At 41.3% G+C, this 19,960-nt stretch overlaps 1 protein-coding gene across 2 annotated transcripts in view; it reads right to left on the bottom strand.

The window, feature by feature from the left end:
- Positions 1–7,667: 7,667 nt before the first annotated feature.
- Positions 7,668–19,960, bottom strand: part of LOC309553704 (neuropeptide Y receptor type 1-like) — a 31,112-nt gene continuing 18,819 nt past the window's right edge. For both annotated transcript variants that reach the window (XM_082255079.1, XM_082255078.1), the window contains 2 exons: positions 17,657–17,720; positions 7,668–9,090 (listed from right to left, as the gene is read on the bottom strand). In XM_082255079.1, coding sequence (XP_082111205.1) covers positions 7,946–9,064 — 1,119 coding nt within the window. In that variant the 5' untranslated portion in view covers positions 9,065–9,090; positions 17,657–17,720 and the 3' untranslated portion in view covers positions 7,668–7,945. The remainder of the gene's footprint in view (positions 9,091–17,656; positions 17,721–19,960) is intronic.

Genomic DNA, 19,960 nt, shown 5'->3' with positions numbered 1-19,960 from the left:
TGGAGCTGTTTTGTACACAGAACGTGTGCTGACCACACCCCAGAAACATAATTTCCTGATTGTGTGATTGGCTCACCAATTTTCCCAGAAGTCTGCCTAAGATACAAGTCAGATTTCTGGCATCCCCTGCAACAAAAATGTAATTTTTGGGTGAGATACTCCAATAGGAACACGTCTAAAGGGATGCAGGCCCAGCAGCTTTCCTCATTAGAGCCCTGCAGCTGCCACAGCTGACAGATAATTATGAAACCACTCCCAATAGACCCACTCAGCACAGAGGCACAGAGGAACAAACAATGATTTCTTCAGAATAACAAAAGGTAGGAATCTGCAACAAATCCCTGGTAAAATCCCCGCAATGTACATCGATCACCCAGAGGGGAATGTTTTTTTCTCAACAAAAGTGGAGTTACGCTTTAACTTCTTGGAGCACATACGAATGCGCTGCAATGGCATGCGGTTACAGAGCAGCCCCATTCACTGCCTGCCAAAAGCAACAGGTGGGTAAGATTCCTGCCGTGGCCGCAAAGCAGAGTCTCAGAGCTACCACATTTGTACACATCCAGCCTCTGCAGCTAAAGGGGCAGCTGTTTGGGGGCGTTAAAACCACTGTTTAATCACAGTGTTTTACTGCCCCAACTGCTAGTGTGAATGAGCCCTTAAGTGCTGGAAGTAAGATTGCCTTCTATTACAGGCCTTTGGGAATAGCATGACGGTAAACATAAATTTGTGTTTACTGCACTGTACTTCATGCTGAGCTGTATTCAAATATTTTGTTTCCCTGCCTTTCTTTATGATCCATGAATATCTATGATCTTGCAGGCCTCCTTCAGAAAAGTATGAATCGGATTAAATCTGTGGTTTTTGGTGCAATACTATAGGTTGTTTTTTTTTTTTTTTTAATAAAAAAATAAATAACAGAGCTTTTTAGGCATCTGTCAATCCTATTCTGATATTTCAGTGTTTGGTAGATGCTGGAGAGTAAAACCTCTTAGCAGTTTCTTATATCTCTTAAGGCTGCCAATTGTGAGATCTCTGTGCTTAAGCTCCAAGGTCTGCACATCTGCCATTTCGAGTGGGCTTTACTCTCCCTGATTGATTTTTTTATTAACCACTTAAGCCCCGGAAGATTTTACCCCCTTCCTGACCAGGGCCTATTTTGCGATTCGGTACTGCGTGACTTTAACGGACAATTGCGCGGTCGTGCGACGCTGTACCTAAACGAATTTGATGTCCTTTTTTTTCCCACAAACAGAGCTTTCTTTGGTGGTATTTGATCACCTGTGTGATTTTTTGATCATGCGCTATAAACAAAAAAAGAGTGTCAATTTTGCAAAAATAACAATATTTTTCACATTTTTTATATGAAATTCCCCCAAAAAAATGTAAAAATCAAAATTTTTTAACATTTTAGGCCAATTTGTTTTATGCTACATATTTTTGGTAAAAAAAAAATCGCAAAAAGCGTATTTTGATTGGTTTGCACAAAAGTTATTGCGTTTACTAACTAAGGGAAAGATTTTTGTCATTTTTGTTGTTTTTTTTTCTAACGCGTAATGGCGGCGATCTGGGATTTTTTTTGCGGGACTGCGACATTGCGGCGGACAGATCGGACCCTTGACTGACATTTTTGACACTTTTGGGGTTACCAGTGACATTACTACAGTAATCAGTGCTATATATATGCACTATTACTGTAAAATGACACTGGCAGTGAAGGGGTTAACTTTTTTTGAGAGGGAGGGGTTGTGTGTGTCCCTAGGGGCGTGTTTCTAACTGTGATTAGCTGTGGCTTGAGGTGTAGGAACAGTGATTACGGTCCTACATAGTAGAACTGTATGATCACTATTCTTACACAGGGGAGAATGACAGGCGGCTTGTTTACATCAGCCGCCTGCCTTTCTCCCGCTGTAACGGACGATCGCGAGTGCACACGCGCACACGCGCGGGGGGGTCCGTGACCGAGCGGGAGAGGGAACGTGCCTCTGGCGGCGCGCGCTCGCTCCCCAGAGCCTCACAGGCTAGTGACGTACCAGTACGTCACTTTGCCTGTGAGGGGCTGACCGCCACAGTATATGTACTTGCAGCGGTCGGCAAGTGGTTAAGAAGACAAAAGCATAAAATGGGAAAAAACAAAAACAAAGAACAACAATAGAAATAAAAAAGGGCAGATTCAATGGACATCTTGCTCTTTTTTTGCTGTCTTTCTTCTATAATTCTTTGAAAGATATACCAGAGTAGTGCAAGCCACGCTGTGCTCTGTGAATGATCCTGCAGCGTCCTGAGACCCGTGACCGGTCCTAAGTGGTTGGTGGTGGTGCCTAGGTGATCCGAGTGTAAGTGGGAGCAGGTACCTGTCAAAACTAGGTACCCACTCCCAGAAAAAAAAAAAAAGGTACCATTAATGGCAGAGGAAAATGGGAGGAGGAGAAAAAGTGGAACTTCCTGTAGTAAGTGAAATTCTGCTTTAAGTTAGACTAGTAGCTTGTAGGCAAACCTGCAGACTCTGTCTACACAAGCCTATAATGCAAACATTCTTAAAGCAACACAAAACTGATATCAGGCCTTCTTAGACAGCCTCCTTTGACAGACTGGTTTTCTTTGAACGTGCCTTAAAATAGTGAAGTATCAATGTATTTACAGTAGACTAGGACAGGACAGGACAACTTTGCCTCAAAACTAGGTTTCAAAATACTGATCATTATAGCATCTACTCCACAGTGCAGAGATTTCCCCAAAATCTTAAAATGTCTGGATAAAAAGAAAAAGAAAACATATTCAGTACATCACTCAAATACTTTTTGTTATGTTTCTTTAAAAATTCTGCAAGCCAAGAAAAATACTTGTTGATCCTGCCACAAATCTATTAAGCCCCTAACATCTGGTGAACTCTGCCTCTGCTGCACTGAAATATCAAGCAGTGCTATATGCCTTGCTTAGTTCACTTTTATAGACTCCAGAATACCTCCGACTAATGCTATGGAGAGGTGTTTGGTAGTCCTGTCCTAGAGTGATGATGCTGCTCCCTGATGCAGACTGTCCAAGAAAACAGGTACAGAGGTGTGCCCTGAATGCAGACTATCTAGCTTGTGTTGGAGACCACGCTGGACTGACTGGATTGGTCACTGGTCCTGAGTGGGTATTGGTGTGAGCAAAAAAGAAGGAATGCCTTCCGTTGGATAGTGCCCAGTGATGTATGATGGCGATGGGCCCTCTTGGGGATTGGGCTGCTGCATTTTCTGGGTGACCTTATGGTCATTTCAGCATGTAGGCTTTGATACAAAGAAAGGAGAGCCCGGTGCGTAGAGAAATGCAACTTGGTTCATAGATGTTTAAAAAAGGTAGCAAAATGTATATCAAGCCAACGCGTTTCAGGGGAATAGATTCCCTCTTCTTCAGGGCTGTTGTTGAGTACTATTCGATGGGAACAATGCTTAATAATGATTATGTTGGATCAAGGTTTTAGAAACCAGGATGGCAGGATGCCGGATGTAGTTGCATAAGCAGCAATTTACTGCCTATGCAACTAAAGCTGGAATCCTGCCATTCTGGTTTCTGAAATCTTGATCCAACATAACCATTCATGGGCATTGTTCCCATCAAATAGTACTCAGCAACAGCCCTGAAAAAGGGGGAGTCTATTCCTCTGAAACTTGTTGGCTTGATGTGCATGTTGCTACTTTTTAATAAACGTCTATGAATCATACTTTACAAGTTGTATTTCTCTGGACACCTGCCACTCCTTTCTTTTTATCCAAATCTACATGCTGAATGCAGACTGTCCATGTTCAAGAGTGTACATCCATACCTGTACCAATGTATTTGCTTGGATCTACGTTTATCAGCCTACAGCTGCATCCTGTCATTGATTTGTACAGGCAACTCTACAAAACACCTGTGACTCCCGTGAACCTAAACCAACTTTAGGATCTCCGCTTCGTCATCTATCTCCCCCGTTTGGTGTATTCCACTGAGGGTGCAGGTCAGGCTAGGAGTCTGCCTGACTCCATGTAGTCTGCAGAACAAGGAGAGAAAAATCTCAGCCACTGCACACCATACAAGCCCAGTATGTAATAGGTTATAACAGCCTCAGCCTAACTCCATTCAGGCCACGCCCCCAACTTTTTTGCCCCACCCACAGGGCTGAGTCATAGTGTGGGTTAAAACATGTCAGAGGCGTGGCCAGGATGGAGTTAAACTGAGGCTGTTTTCGCCTATTACACGCTAGGCCTGTATGGTATGCGGTGGCTGTGATTTTTCTCCTTTACCTGTGACTCTCAGACACAAAAAATATGGCCTTTTTTAACACTGTACGATCCTCTGCCCCCATTGTGCATGAGCCCTTATAGATAATGCTACAATAAGTGAGTGTTGTCACCCAAGGACGGGAAATGTACTACTGGCAGGGCCACAGGGTGAAAACAAAATGAAAAAAAAAAAAAACGAAAAAAGAGCAAACTAATGCAACCACCACATCTGAGGACTGATAAGCTGCTGCATATCCAACGTTTTTATTGGGTTGAGATATATTTTAATAGCCTGCACTGTTGTTTTGCTGTACAAAAGGGTGTACTGTGTAACTGGAATACTAGAACAGTGGTTTATCTTCCCAGATCCTAAATCCTACTCTAAATACTGTAAGCTAAACTTGCTTGCACTCAGCTGTATCTTGGAATGTAAATATAATGAAAGTGATGCTGGTGGGGTCCTTACATGTGCCTTAATGTGGCTCAGGTAAATGCTCATTGTCAACCAACATTTAGATCTATTCTTTGTATGCATTACAGCCAGGAGGTACTATATAGGTAAATGCAGTCTGTTGTACATGCACCAATGTGTGTCTAAACGCTGGGTGGCAAGAAGCATTAAATTGCTTTTAACAAGACACTTAATTTGCAAGGGAGCTTACACAATACAGGGTATTCCTCTAAGTAAGCTATAAGTTCTAGTATGGTTGAGATGGTTGGCAATCACTTTTACATGAACACAGCTTTGGCAGCAGGCCCTAACCACTCAGATACTGTACAGACATACATGTGTACCCAGCACATGTACTGCAAGGGCAATACCAGACTACCCAAGGCACACAAACAGCTAAACTGTTATGGTACTGTATATAAAGTACACACAGGTAAAAGCCACATTTACCTTAAATCACAAATAAAAGGACAACATAAGGGCAGATCCAGCCTCCCCATGAACAGACCCATATACATACATACACAAAGCCTGTGGAACACTAGAAATACAGTAATAAGCACTCTTTACACCCAGGTTTCCTACATATGGCATTTAAAGGGGCACCCTGTACGCATCCCCCTTTGTCTGCTAACCCTCATGCAGATGCCAGAACAGAAGGAATGCTTGGAGCCAAATGATTGAACACATGTGAGCAGCATTGTATTGCAAAGAACATTTTTTTTCAACTAAACTTAACCAAATACTGGGACAGAAGATGAGAAATAGTGTAATACCACACAGGTGCAGTCAGTGCCCACGTGAACAAGGTCTAACGTGAACAAACAAACAAATTCTCCTGCGCTCAACAGAGATGTGGCGGTGGTAAGTTTCTATGTCTCCGGCTATATGCACAGATTTTGCTGCCCTCCTAGGGTCAGGGGAAACCCGATGGAAACACTGTGTAAAGAACAAAAAGAGGGCGCACCGACCTTGTGCATTATCCAAATGGAGTTTTCTAAACTAAAATAAGAAGAGATACAGTATACTCAAAAAATACAAAAATTTGTAAAAGCATAACGATCCACAATGGACCCAAAGCAACCAGGTCACCAGGACAGTGTCCAGCACACCGGAGGACCTTCCAAGTGGCTGACGTGTTTTGAGGGGAGATCCCCTCTTCTTCAGAACAACTTCTGGTTCTGAAAAAGAGGGGAACTCCCCTTGAAACGTGTCAGCCACTTGGAAGGTCCTCTAGCGTGCTGGGCACTGTCCTGGTGACCTGGTTGCTTTGGGTCCATTGTGGATTGTTAAGCTTTTAAGAATTTTTGTATTTTTTGAGTATACTGTATCTCTTCTTATTTTAGTTTAGAAAACTCCATTTGGATAATGCGCAAGGTTGGTGCGCCCTTTTTGGTCTTTACACAGTGAACAAGGTCTAACACATGAAGAATGCCAGCTAAATATATATAAATATATATATATATATATATATATATATATATATATATATATATTGTTTCTGAGAGTTTAATCTTAAAGTGTAGCTAAAGGCAGACCTTTTTTTTGGTTTTGGATAGAGTAGGGATTACAACCCATCAGTTTCTGTTGCTGTGTGTGTCCCGTTAGGGTGTTTCACCCTCTCTATCTGTCCTGTTTACCATTATATTTGAAAGTGAAAGAAAATCACAGATTTTGGGTTGTCCCCAGAAAATAGAGGGGAAATCTTTCAATGGAGACACTAGTTCTGATGGCCTCGGGGTCCCCAAGGAATTCCCATAATTTGCAAGGATTTCCTCTCACTTGCTGTTTGGCTATTGGACAGGAAGATAAGAGAAATCTCCGGCAATGGGACAAATATGGCAAAAAAAAGTCCTATATGGTTTATGACCCTCCCTTACTCTATCCAAAATGAAAAAGAAAAAAGTTTTGCCTATAATTTGACTTTAATGTAGTGTGCTTTTCCTGCTAGTACTTTTCCATGCATTTTTTCATTAGTGACTTTAAATGCTTTCCAGTGTCTGTAAGCCCTTGAAATTGTACAGCACAAACCATTTTACAGATATGTCATAGAATAATAATAATAATATAAACAATTTCCAATTTTCTCTCATATTAGCTAATGTTAGCCTGAATTTGCTACTTGTTTCGGATTCCGTATTCCATATTTAACTGCAATCCAGATATAAAAATACTGCCAGGGTGGCAACGAATGGTTGTTGCTATGTCAACCATTGATCAATACTACATTGGCTTTGGAATATAGATGTTCAGCTTGTTAAAAATAACTGATACTTCCACGTGGTGCCAATCGTATAAATGCATTGTGATGATGCTGAAGATCTTCTCTGTAGCCAGTTTAACACTTAACAAAATACATCTGGAGGCCAGCCCATACATTCTATGCAGGATGGGAAATATATAAAAGTTCTACAAACATATCGTTGTGTACATGTAAACATCAAACATCAGAACTTGTGGGTAAGTCAGCTGCTGCCATCTGCCAGAAGATCTTCAGAGCAGGTCCATGCTTGCAGTATATCCAGGTGAAAATGGACACTCAGGTTTCTCATGGGTCAAGATACCTATACTCCCATTTAAAAATTACATGTAAAGTGCAGGAAACTAGGGTGGTCCTTTTATTCTCAAGTTCTGTTACACATAATGCAGTTAATAATCAGATCAGATCTTTAGTGCAACTTGAGAAGCAAATATCCATATTTGTTAAGTCGGGGAGTATATGTGCACTGCAGTAAGAAAGGTTTGGTGAGGCTGTCTTGGGAAGAAACAGTTGTTCTCATGGTAATGATATTTGCCACATGCTCAACTCCTGCATTTGTTTCAAACTGACACTAAAGTGATTGCGTAAAAGTGACGCTCTTTAATGAAAAGCAATTGGTGACAAAAGACAAAAGGTTAAGTTGGTGGATAAGGCTGTTTTCTTTTTTTCTCCAATCAATAATTTCTAAATGGTATGTAGAAGAAAGAACACAACTCACAAACATCAGTGTGCATGCTGCTGGATGATGGTCAAAACATCAAGGTATTATAAATGAAGGTTTTTCTTAAGTTATTCAATGTAAACATGTGCAGTTAAGTAGCAGAAGTTGGTATCATTGGCATGGTTTAAGCTTTATGCAATAAGAGAGAATTTCCCGGAAGCAGCATTTTGGCACAGCTTTGTGTTTCAGAATGATAAATCAGATATTGGAGATGAATGTCCAACTATTTGTCTAGAAAACCCATACCGGGTTCCAGACAGCTTGCCTTAAACATTGTTTCCATTAGTTACACTTTGTAGAGAAGCCTTTGACACCTCAGTACTGACAGTGGAGAGCGGGAAACTTTCATATTTATCCCGACCTCCTGCACAGCGGCAGCGGAGCAGCAAGGTCTTCACTTCCTTTTGGAAGTTACTGTTGAGGAAACCATACATAACCGGGTTGACACAAGTGGATGCCATGGCTGCCAGATGGCAGAGAGAGAATATAAGGTTGTGGTAGCAGGATGAAATGCTCTCATGGTCCCAATCAAAAAGAGCATTGAATACAGTGAGGGGAAGCCAACAAAGGCCAAAGGCTACTACAATAGAAAGAAGCATGATATTTACTCTGCGGTGGCCTCCCCTGCGTCCAACTGAATCCCCGCCCCCTGCTCGCTCTACCACATCCCTCCTCCTGCGCAGTCGCAGAAAGATACGGAGGTAGCAGAGGAGAATAAGTAGCAGAGGTAGGCAGTACTGGAAGAGCAGAAGACAGGTGGTGTAAGCCAGACGGTGATTCTCAGAAGGCCAACTGTCAGTGCAAACAAAGTGGTCAATGAAAGGGTCAAATGGTAATGATAGGTTCTGGAATGGTTGCTTGGTTAGAATGCTGAAGGAAAGGAATGGCAAAGAAATGAAGCATGAAATGGCCCAAGTTACAGCAACCGCAAGATAAGCATGCCATGGCAAGGGCTTCCAACCAGTTGGGTGAATAATGAGCTGATGTCTCTCCAAAGCAATGAGGACTAGTGATAGCACAGAGACTGTGACAGAAATACACTGTATAAATGGTGTAACTTTGCAGAGTGCCTCGCCCAGAATCCAGCGGTTCATAAGAGTGTAGATTACAGTGACGGGTAGACACACCAAAGCCATGAGTATATCAGAACAGGAAAGATTAGCAATAAAAATGTTTGTGACATTCCTCATCTCCCGCTGACGTGCAATGACAAAGACCAGGCAAGAATTTCCAATTAGTCCCACAGCTATGAGGGCACTGTAAGCCACAACTAGAAAGGTTACATTGCCAACAGATTCTGCGCATGGGTCATCCCCTTCCCAGTTAGGACCCAGACGTCCAGTCACATTAAGGTACAGAAGTCGTAGGTAATCCTCCATATTCATATAATCTGAAGTTCCTCAGGATGTTCCTACAAAGCATAGAATTGATTAATTCACAAAATCAAGCTTCATGTACATTACAGCTAATTTTTATCCAATACAGATATTTACAGTCCTCCAAAGCTTTGTCTCTTGTTTTTACCCTTTAAAGTGATAAAAAGGTATTTTCTTTTCAATAGTTTTTATTGAAGATTTTCAGGGTAACAATAAATATGAACAATCCTCACCACAACAGTGAATTGAGCTTGCATTGATAAGTCATACATACAGTCAATTATCAAGCAATATATAATAGGGATACTTGTGACAGGCAACAGTAAAAAAAAAAAAAAAGGAAAAAACGTAGCATATAGAGCTAAAGAGGCAACACTGTGCCAGTCAGAGGGCGGCGCCCCAGCCCCAGCACCCCAAAGGGAACACACTGTGCCAGGACTGGGCACCCCTCCCCCCCCCCCGGCCACCTCCTAGATAGTCCGGCCTGAACACCACCATATTCAGCATGTCCATTAAGTCACATCCCGCTAATTCTGAACATTTAACCGTGACTGCTGTAATTAGATTCCTAGGAGTGAGAATGGGTTTAGATAGAAACAATTGGACTATCAACAGGACAGTCCGAACATTACCTCCAAAATGATGTATCAGTCATCATAAACAGGTATTTTCAAGACAAGCAGGTAACCGATTTACCTCTTTTTAATGGTCATTGCATCTGGGAAGCTACATTTCTTTTGCATCCTGCTAGACAGTGCTAGAGGAGGTGGGACAGACTGTGCAGGACTTTTACATAATTTTCCCAAGCTTGTATAGCTAAAGCAATGTACTGTCAAACTAAAGGGCTGTGGACAAAAAGAGGCATAGCTATTCGTTGATAGCCTATTATGCTAGGTTATGGTGGTGGTATCTAAGAAGCTACAGCAAGAGCAGCAAGGGTGACAATACTAGAGTGATGTTACTGCAGAAGAAAAAGCATTGCCAGCCCATTAAAGAAAAATTCTATCAACTGGTGATACTGGTAGAATCATCATGAATTTACAAAATGTTTCCAGAGGGTGCTTGGAAAAATCTGATTCTTACCGGTATGGGTAGCCTACATCATATATACAGATCAATAGCTTGACCATAGTTCAACTTTAGGTTATGGGTGGATGGTGATGAGCTGAGTCACCCATGAGATTCTTAGATTTCTTTGGGCCAGCAGCTGTAAGAGCTCCCAACAACATTCCCAGCAACCTGCCTCTTCGTTTCCCTTCAGCTGTGGCTGGAGGTATGTCCTTGCCCCTTTGCATTTTTCATATTATAAATGGAAATTTTGACACCCTTTGTAATGCCTGTTATACATAAGTAGTGTGAGCTCATGGGTAGAAATCTCACCAGTAGAGGCCCAGATTGATATACTGAGCATGTGGCTAATTCAACCTAACAGCAGTTTCCAAACCTAAATGTTATTTTTCGATTGGTCTAATACCTTACTGTGTTATCAAACTCTAACAATAAACCTTGATTATGTTCTCCCCTTTAGTCTGTTCCAGTAGTTGGAGATTAGTCAAAAAATATTTATCCTATGGCTGAAATGATATCACTTAACTGTAACAAAGTATCTCCAGTCTTCTTCCTAGCGCTGAGGGAGTTAGAAGTTTCAGGGTCTTCTGTGAGCTGCAGTGTAAAACATCTGATGGGGGCTCATCCCCTTCTTCCCTCTCATCTAATGAAAATAGCCTGTGCTTTCAATGATGAGATTTTTTCCCCTATTCAGAGATTTTGTTACATGTGGTGTAAACCATGCGCAGCCTTTTCTCAATGAATGAGAGGGGAGGAGGAGGTGGGTCCCTGTCTGACTGTTTTTTACTGCACCTGACAGAAGACCAGCAGCTACTAACATCCTCAGGGTTGGCAATTCAGCACCAGAAAGAGGACCAGGCTCCCTACACAAAAGATGTGTACAGGATCCAACTGCCTGCCTGGATCCAACGTGAGACATACTTCATTACAGGTAAGTGATGTCACTGCAGCTATAGAAAAAAAATAATATATAATAATAATAATATTATATAGTAACAATAAAAAAAAAAAACAACATTTCAAGCTTTCTTTTAAAACTATCAATACTGCCTGCTGACGCCACCAATTGTGAAGGTAAATTCCACATCCTTACTGCCCTGACAGTGAAAAACCCCCTACGCAGTTTAAGGTTAAACTGCTTCTCCTCCAATTTCATTGTTACCTAGTGTCTTCTTACTCTACCTGAGACTGAATAGTTTATTCCCTATGCCAGAATCCCCATTGAGGTATTTATATATCATTATCATATCACCTCTCAAGCTTCTCTTCTCCAGAGATAATAAGTTAAATGTTTGTAGTCGTTCCTCGTAGCTGAGGTCCTCCAGTCTGCTTATTAACTTTGTTGCCCTTCTCTGGACTCTCTCCAGTTCCTGCACCCCTCCCTCCTGAGGATTGGTGACCACAACTGGTCAGCATAATCCAAATGTGGCAGAACCAGAGTTTTATAAAGTGGCAGGAATATAGTTTTATCCCTTTTTATGCATGCTAATATTCTGCTAGCTTTGCTTGCTGCAGCTTGGTATTGCATGTCATTGCTTAGCCTGTCATCTAATAGGACCCTCAGATTTTTTTCCATCCTGGATTCCCCCAGAGATTCTCCCCCTTGCAAGTAACTAGCATTTACATTTTTAACCCCCAAGTGCATTACTTTACATTTTTCAACATTAAAACTCAATTGCCATGTAGTTGCCCACCCCATTTTTTATTGAGGTCTTGTAAGGTTACTATATCTTGCTGTGAAGTTATTGTGTATTTTTTTGTGAAGTTATTGTGTTTTCGCCCTACTTAGCTTTGTATCGTCAGCAAACACTGAGATTGAACTATTTACAGTATCTCACAAAAGTGAGTACACCCCTCACATTTTTGTAAATATTTTATCATAACTTTTCATGTGACAACACCTGAAGAAATGGCAATTTTGTACAATGTAAAGTAGTGAGTGTATAGCTTGTATAACAGTGTAAATTTGCTGTCCCCTCAAAATAACTCAACACAGCCATTAATGTCTAAACCGCTGGCAACAAAAGTGAGTACACCCCTAAGTGGAAATGTCCAAATTGGGCCCAAAGTGTCAATATTTTGCGCGGCCACTATTATTTTCCAGCACTGCCTTAACCCTCTGGGGCATGGAGTTCACCAGAACTTCACAGTTTGCCACTGGAGTCCTCTTCCACTCCTCCATGGGGACATCACGGAGCTGGTGGATGTTAGAGACCTTGCGCTCCTCCACCTTCCGTTTGAGGATGCCCCACAGATGCTAAATAGGGTTTAGGTCTGGAGACACGCTTGACCAGTCCATCACCTTTACCCTCAGCTTCTTTAGCAAGGCAGTGGTCGTCTTGGAGGTCAATATCATGTTGGAATACTGCCCTGCTGCCCAATCTTCGAAGTAAGGGGATCATGCTCTGCTTCAGTATGTCACAGTACATGTTGGCATTCGTGGTTCCCTCAATTAACTGTAGCCTCCCCAGTGCCAGTAGCACTCATGCAGCCCCAGATCCTGACACAATTCCACCACCATGCTTGACTGTAGGCAATGCACACTTATCTTTGTACTCTTCACCTGATTTCTGCCACACACGTTTGACAACATCTGAACCAAATAAGTTTATCTTGGTCTCATCAGACCACAGGGCATGGTTCTAGTAATCCATGTCCTTAGTCTGCTTGTCTTCAGCAAACTGTTTGCAGGCTTTCTTGTGCATCATCTTTAAAAGAGGCTTCCTTCTGGGATGACAGCCATGCAGACCAATTTGATGCAGTGTGCGGCGTTAGTTTGAGCACTGACAGGCTGACCCCCCACCCCTTCAACCTCTGCAGCAATGCTGGCAGCACTCATACATCTATTTCCCAAAGACAACCTCTGGATATGATGCTGAGAACGTGCACTCAACTTCTTTGGTCGACCATGGCATTTTAGGGTCTTGACAATCCTCTTATAGCCTGGGCCATTTTTATGTAGAGCAACAATTCTTTTTTTAGATCCTCATAGAGTTCTTTGCCATGAGGTGCCATGTTGAACTTCCAGTGACCAGTATGAGAGTGAGAGCAATAATACCAAATTGAACACACCTGCTCCCCATTCACACCTGAGACCTTGTAACACTAAAGAGTCACATGACACCGGGGAGGGAAAATGGCTAATTGTGCCCAATTTGGACATTTTCACTTAGGGGTGTACTCACTTTTGTTTCCAGTGGTTTAGACAATAATGGCTGTGCGTTGAGTTATTGTAAGGGGACAGCAAATTTACATTGTTATACAAGCTGTACACTCACTATTTTACATTGTAGCAATGTGTAATTTCATCAGTGTTGTCACATGAAAAGATATAATTAAATATTTACAAAAATGTGAGGGGTGTACTCACTTTTGTGAGATACTGTATATCAACCTCTATATCATTTATAAATGTAGCATCGTCCTCATAGGGCTTGCTGTATGATGACTTCTTGGGCCTCCCCTGATTACCAGCACACAGTCACTTAGGGTACAGTTCTCACATGCCTTCTTACTCCCGATGGATCGTCACTCATTAAACAGTCCAGGGGTATTGGTTTTTAGTGTTTATTTTGGAACTTGGATGGGAGAAGGTAATAGTGGGATACTCCAACTGTAACTATTCACAATGGATAAGGACAACTCCCACTTGGCCTTACCAGGTTGCTTGTGGAAAGCAGCTGCACTGCTTAATCCATACTGCCACATGTATGGAAAGGGTTAAGTCTCCTTGCTCTTTCTCTCCAGCAATAGACTTGGTGAACTATATTCTCTTCTGGACACTCACTAGCATCCCCTTTACTGACACCCATCCACTGACTCTTCTAGCTGCAGGGGTGGCCCCCTCAGGTCAGGCCCCTTGACACAGATCTGTACTCACTGTACTGCAGAATCAGATCCTCCAGTGTCTCCCCTTTCAGTCAGCTTCACAGGACCTCTGGGTTTAGTTTCTCTCTAATACTCCTTAGGCCCTCAGGTCGGCCTCCTGAAGCTGCATGGCACCTCTACAGAGAAGGAGGCAGCCACCCCCTCCCTCTGGGACTCCGTCAAGATGAAAGACCCCAAGCATGTGTGCTCCTGGCATTTATACAGTATCCCAGCATGTAACAAGGCACTTTCCTCTGCCAAATCACCAGGACTGAAACAAACACCTGTGCACTCATTTGTCAGGTTTCCTCCTACTGTCCAACATGCCTCCCTATTGGACCAGTGTGAAACACTCTGCAGACAGAATGAGTTGCACCTGAGCACATTGAGCAGACCTCACTAACATATCCTGCTCTCTGGTAGGCAGAGAGCAATATAGATTTACCTGCAATCCCTCTGGTAAGCAGTTAAGATTCAAAACTATACTTTCTCTCTCCAGCACCTATCTAGGAGGGTGCTACGTAAAAAAATTAAATAGATTTGGTCCCAGGACAGAACCTTGGGGTACTCCACTTACCATTCCAGACCATTCTGAGTATTCGTTTTTTATCATCAGCCTTTGAACCCGCCACTGTAATTAGTTTTCTATCCATGTATGAACCCTATGGTCCATGCCTACAGGCCTCAGTTTGTAATTTAAGCATTTATATGGAACTGTATCGAATGCTTGGTCCTGGTAATTTGTTTGTATTTTTCTAGTCTATTTCAGACACCAACTGTTAGCCACAAAGTTACATCCTGCGATGTGTTACTAACAATACAGTCATGGTTGTTATACCCCTCCTTTTCCTTTATAAAAAAATGAAGGAGAAGAATGCATTTAGTACAGATACCTTCTCCTTATCATTTGTAACCAACTTCCCGTCATCATCCTTTATAGGGCTAGTATGTTTTGACCTTGCTTTTTTACTGTTGATATATTTTCTGCATCTACAAAACACCTCCCCCTAAGTCATGGTGGTAATGGTAGGGGGGTGTTCTGTATGCCCTATCAGGAGAAAGCAGCATAGGGTGTGAAACCTGCTCTTTCCCAGATAAAGTACAGTCAGTAAATGTTATCCCCTTAAAACAGGAAATGTATTACCTGAAAATAAACACTGAAAAATAAAACTAATATTCCCACCTTATTTATGGACTGGCAAGGCCCTTGGATATAAATACACTTTAATTTAGCAGAATACACCATTCTGCCTTTTGTCCGAGTGCCACCATCTTCCCTTTTGCCAGGCGATATACAGTAGTGCTAAGTCCCTGCACATGACATAAGTCATCAGAGATTTGTCTGTACTCACATCTCTAATGCTGGCCATACACCATACAAAAAATCATCCACAATTCGGTCATTTGGACAGTTCTTTTGTTTTTTAGCCAGTTAATGGGCACAAATTGGTAATCGGCTGTGCCATGTTTGAGCCAAAAAAATGAAGGACAAGTTTGGAAATTTTCTGCTGAACAAATGATAAATTGAAAGGGTAATATATTTCTCGTCCAAACTGTTTGCACACGGTATTTGTGAAAAAATTAACAAAAAACTGATTCATTTATGTCCATTGAATGATATATATTCTCCATTACATGATGGCATGATCGTTTGCTCTAACGGCCGAGTGTTTGTTTTTAGAAAATGAGTTCGAACAATTTTTGGTATAGTGTATAACCAGCATTACTGACTCGGATACCCCATGTTTTCCCAAGCTTCAAGGCCATAGCTGACCTGACTGTGGGAACTACTTCTTTAGCAAATTTGTTATGAAGCTGTTTTATGAAGGTAGCATTAAAATTAACATTTTTGATAAAACATTTATGTTTTCATAACATACTTTATTTTAGAACCAGTGATGTCATAATCTTGGCTTCTCTATGGAATGCAAGCAGATCAAGGCTGGTGGGAGGGTCTTGCAGGGTGTTGTACATAGGTTCCTGAAAACACTGCAGTACCTTGCCCCAGTGTCCCGATGCAAGTAATGGGCTGGATCATTTTGCATGGATTTATATTTTTTGGCAACAGGTATTAACAAGCTTTGGTCAATATCTGGTAACCCCATCGACTCCAAATTCTTAATTTAAAAATGCATTGGAAATACATGTCAATGTGCTTCAAAATGCATGGCAACACACAAAGAAGACGCATAATGGGCCACTGCCTTATGAGGAGCTCACTTTACAAGGGTGAGAGAAAAGATGATTGCACAGACTATACAGACTTAGTGCTCAACATTGGCAGCCAGTGCACAGATGCTGTAGGTGGTGCATTACATAATAAAAAGTGGCATGGTCCCACCATTAAGGTGCACAACAGATTTCACAATGTGTCACAGCCATTCCATAAAGGCACTCACCACGCTCCTGCCAACCCCTAAGACAGAGGCCAAGTCCCATAATGAAGGGCACAACTCTAGTAACTATAGTAACTAACTGCAGCAGTGTGCTGGATAGCCCCTGCAGCAGACAAACAGTACAGTACTGAAATTCAGGAATCACAGGTAGGCATAAGAGTCTAAGGGACAGAGTTCCTTCTGAAAAATGCACTGTGGCCCTGGACCTGTAAAGCACTCTGCAGCTGACTTGCACCTTACACACAAGTGTTTAGATGAATGCCTTGAGCAGAGCCCAGTGCCCAAGGACATTTTACAGGCCAATCCTGCTTCTTCCTCTTAGTGGGGTTTGGGTATGGCCTCTGTGGCATCAGCCAACCTGAAAAGCTGCAAAATGAGCTGATTCCGTTTATGCATCATCTGAAAGAATCTTGATAAAAAGTAATGAAAATGTTCAGAAGTAAGAACATGTTTAATCTCTTAGGACACTAGCAAAAAATAAAAACTAAGACATGATAAGAGTATGATGGGTTAAACTAAGCAGCAGAACCCAATGCATCTGAATTATTTCCTACTGTGCCCCAAGATTAAGAAAAGAGGTTTATACCTTATTTTAAGACATTGGGCAGAGGTGGTTCCTTTACACCCACCTCACTATAACCTGTCTGGTTTTAACACTATAGGGAAAAAATCTACAGACAAAAGTCTAGCATATTTCTACCATATCTTGTCTTCAGATACCAAGCGCATACTATCAAATATAACAAAATCACGATACAGGTGGTACCACTCAAAAAACTCCAAGATGGGTGGAAATCAAGCCATGAAATATGGACATCCCACTGCTGGAGACCCCAGAAGGTATAAATAACTAGTGGGTAACTCCTACAAGACACTAAACTTACATTTTTGGTGGTGTGACCCTTTAAATGAAACCTGTACTGACCAAAATATGGAGGCTGTCACTGCTAATCTCCTTGGCAAAGTGCTAGATGCTTGGCTCATTCTGGCTTCAATGCATTCTGTGGCACTGACCCAAAAGTAGCACACAGATGAGGAAGGTCATAGTGAAATCACAGCTTTTTATCCACATTCTTGTTTTTGGATCAGTGACAAGTACTGAAGCCAATGAACCAACATTCAAGCAAGGGAGCCTGTACTTTTAGAAGATGAATTAATTAATAGCAATCCCCCATTAATAAATAATATGTTTTAAAAGTATCTCACTTTAAGAAATGCAGAATGTTATATAACCTACCAATTTCTGAAAAAATTAAATGGCAATACTTACGAAACCATTAGGACCAAGCTCTGTATCGAGTCATTATTGTATCTGTAGCTGATATACAGGAGACCTGTGGAAGAGAAAACATTAGCAGATAATAAGATAAATAGCTAAATAATAGTGACAAAAAAAATACAACATAAAACTTTGATATTACAATAGCTAAGATAGAGATAAGCCATATCTCTATCAAACTGGAGATGAGGTTTAAAAGTCCAATACTGATTAAATGCTATGCAATTTTCACAAGCCACACACCAAGCTTATCCTGTGATATCTAGAGAGTGTACTGTATGTACAGAACAAACAATAATGAGAACAAAGAAGTGACATAATCAATAGTGTTGGTTGATTCTATCAGGAAATATAACGTACTATCTGCACAGAAAAATAATCTTTGGGGGGGAAAGCTCGTGAACATAGCAATTGTTATGGGAACAGAAAGTCCATGACCATGTTAGGTCTGATAGAGAGAACCTAAAGCTGGCAATCCCGAATTCGCCAGAAGGACTAAAGTACAGCATGACTATATTAGAGTGTTTGCTCATTTGTGTCCCTGTGATTTGCTACATTTAATCCTGATTTACTAAAGAGCCAAATAAACTGGAATTCATTATGCATTATTTGTCCCTAAAACGTGTAATGGGTCCACATGCACTCTATGCAAAAGAAACCAAAATGTTGACTGAAGTTAGACTTTAATATACATTGAACCTCTTATCCTTTTATTTATATTCATATCTTTGAATGTGAAATCACAGTTAATTTGTTATTCAGTAGAAATGCCCAATTCCAGAAAATAGCTGGTGAACAGAAAAGCCTTGTGGAGGTGGTATGTGGGAGGTCAATGTGTCATGTCTGCCAGTTGTACCCAGGAGCTCCCAATCTCCCAATCTGTTACTTGTAAACTTCACAAGGCTTACTAAGCGTTTAGTGACACATCAGTCAGTGAGAAAGCCCATTTACTCAGCGAGAAGTAAAAAATAGTAACGCCTGAAGACTGCTTATATCCTTTGTGAATGATAAACCTCTACTTGAAATTAGTCGCTTAGCGAAATGTAAATTCTCTGGGCAGGGCTGCTGTTAGAAATCGCGGGGCCCCGTACAGACTACCTGGCAGGGCCCCCCCCAAGAAAATATTAAAGATATATTAAGCTAAAATTACAACAAAATCACTATTAGCAGACACAAATATAACATAACTCGCATAATTCCTGCTAATACTTAAAAAAAAAACTATGTTAAATAAAAAAGATGAGATGAGAAAAATATACAGGCTGGGCAGTTGGAGCTCAGTGATCAGAGAGACAGAGAGAGAGAAACAAAGTTACAATTTACAAATAAACTCCTGAGCAGAGATAAGTGCTGGGAGGGGGGGGGCACACAAGGGAGGGGGATTAGTGAGGGACGACTGTCTCTTTCTCAACAGATAAAAGCTGATAGCAGGGAGAGGGACAGATCAGATTCAGGTGCTGGAGGAAGATTTCTGTATTTGTTGTCCATCACTAATCCCCCTCTCTGTGTGGGCCCCCCTGTGAGCTCGGGCCCCCTACAAGAGGGCTGGTGGTCCCCCCCTATCAGCAGCCTTGTCTCTGGGTGAGGGACCTTATAGACCTGCTACAGGAGTTCTGGGATCTTCTGGTCTGGGGGACAAATAACTAACCCGTTAATGATAGGGTTAGTTTCTTGTAGGCTAAAGAATATACCACAAATATGTGTTAGAGTAGTATCTAAAATATCTAAATGATAGCTGAACTTCATCATTTATTGCAGCTCTGTAATCATTAACACACCCTAATATCTTTAGTAAACCCAAAAACAAAAATATAATACTGTATATTGCAGTTTTCCAAGTGATGGCTGCATTTGTTTTCTTTTTTTAGGCTTTTTCCTTTTATCAAGTGGTCTGGCCAGTAACATACTTCATGTTTTAACCACTTAAGCCCCGGAAGATTTTACCCCCTTCCTGACCAGGGCCTATTTTGCGATTCGGCACTGCATTAATTTAACGGACAATTGCACAGTCGTGCGACGCTGTACCTAAACGAATTTCATGTCCTTTTTTTCCCACAAACAGAGCTTTCTTTTGGTGGTATTTGATCACCTGTGCGATTTTTTGATCATGCGCTATAAACAAAAAAAGAGTGTAAATTTTGCAAAAATAACAATATTTTTCACTTTTTTTTATACGAAATTCCCCCCCAAAAAAATGTAAAAATCAAAATTTTTTAACATTTTCGGCCAATTTGTTTTATGCTACATATGTTTGGTAAAAAAAATCGCAAAAAGTGTATTTTGATTGGTTTGCGC

Source organism: Pelophylax lessonae, assembly GCF_965119305.1.
Source record: "Pelophylax lessonae genome assembly, chromosome: 4".
Taxonomy (NCBI): Eukaryota; Metazoa; Chordata; class Amphibia; order Anura; family Ranidae; genus Pelophylax; species Pelophylax lessonae.
Note: the sequence above shows the minus strand (reverse complement) of the source record. Positions and strands in the feature narration are given on the sequence as shown.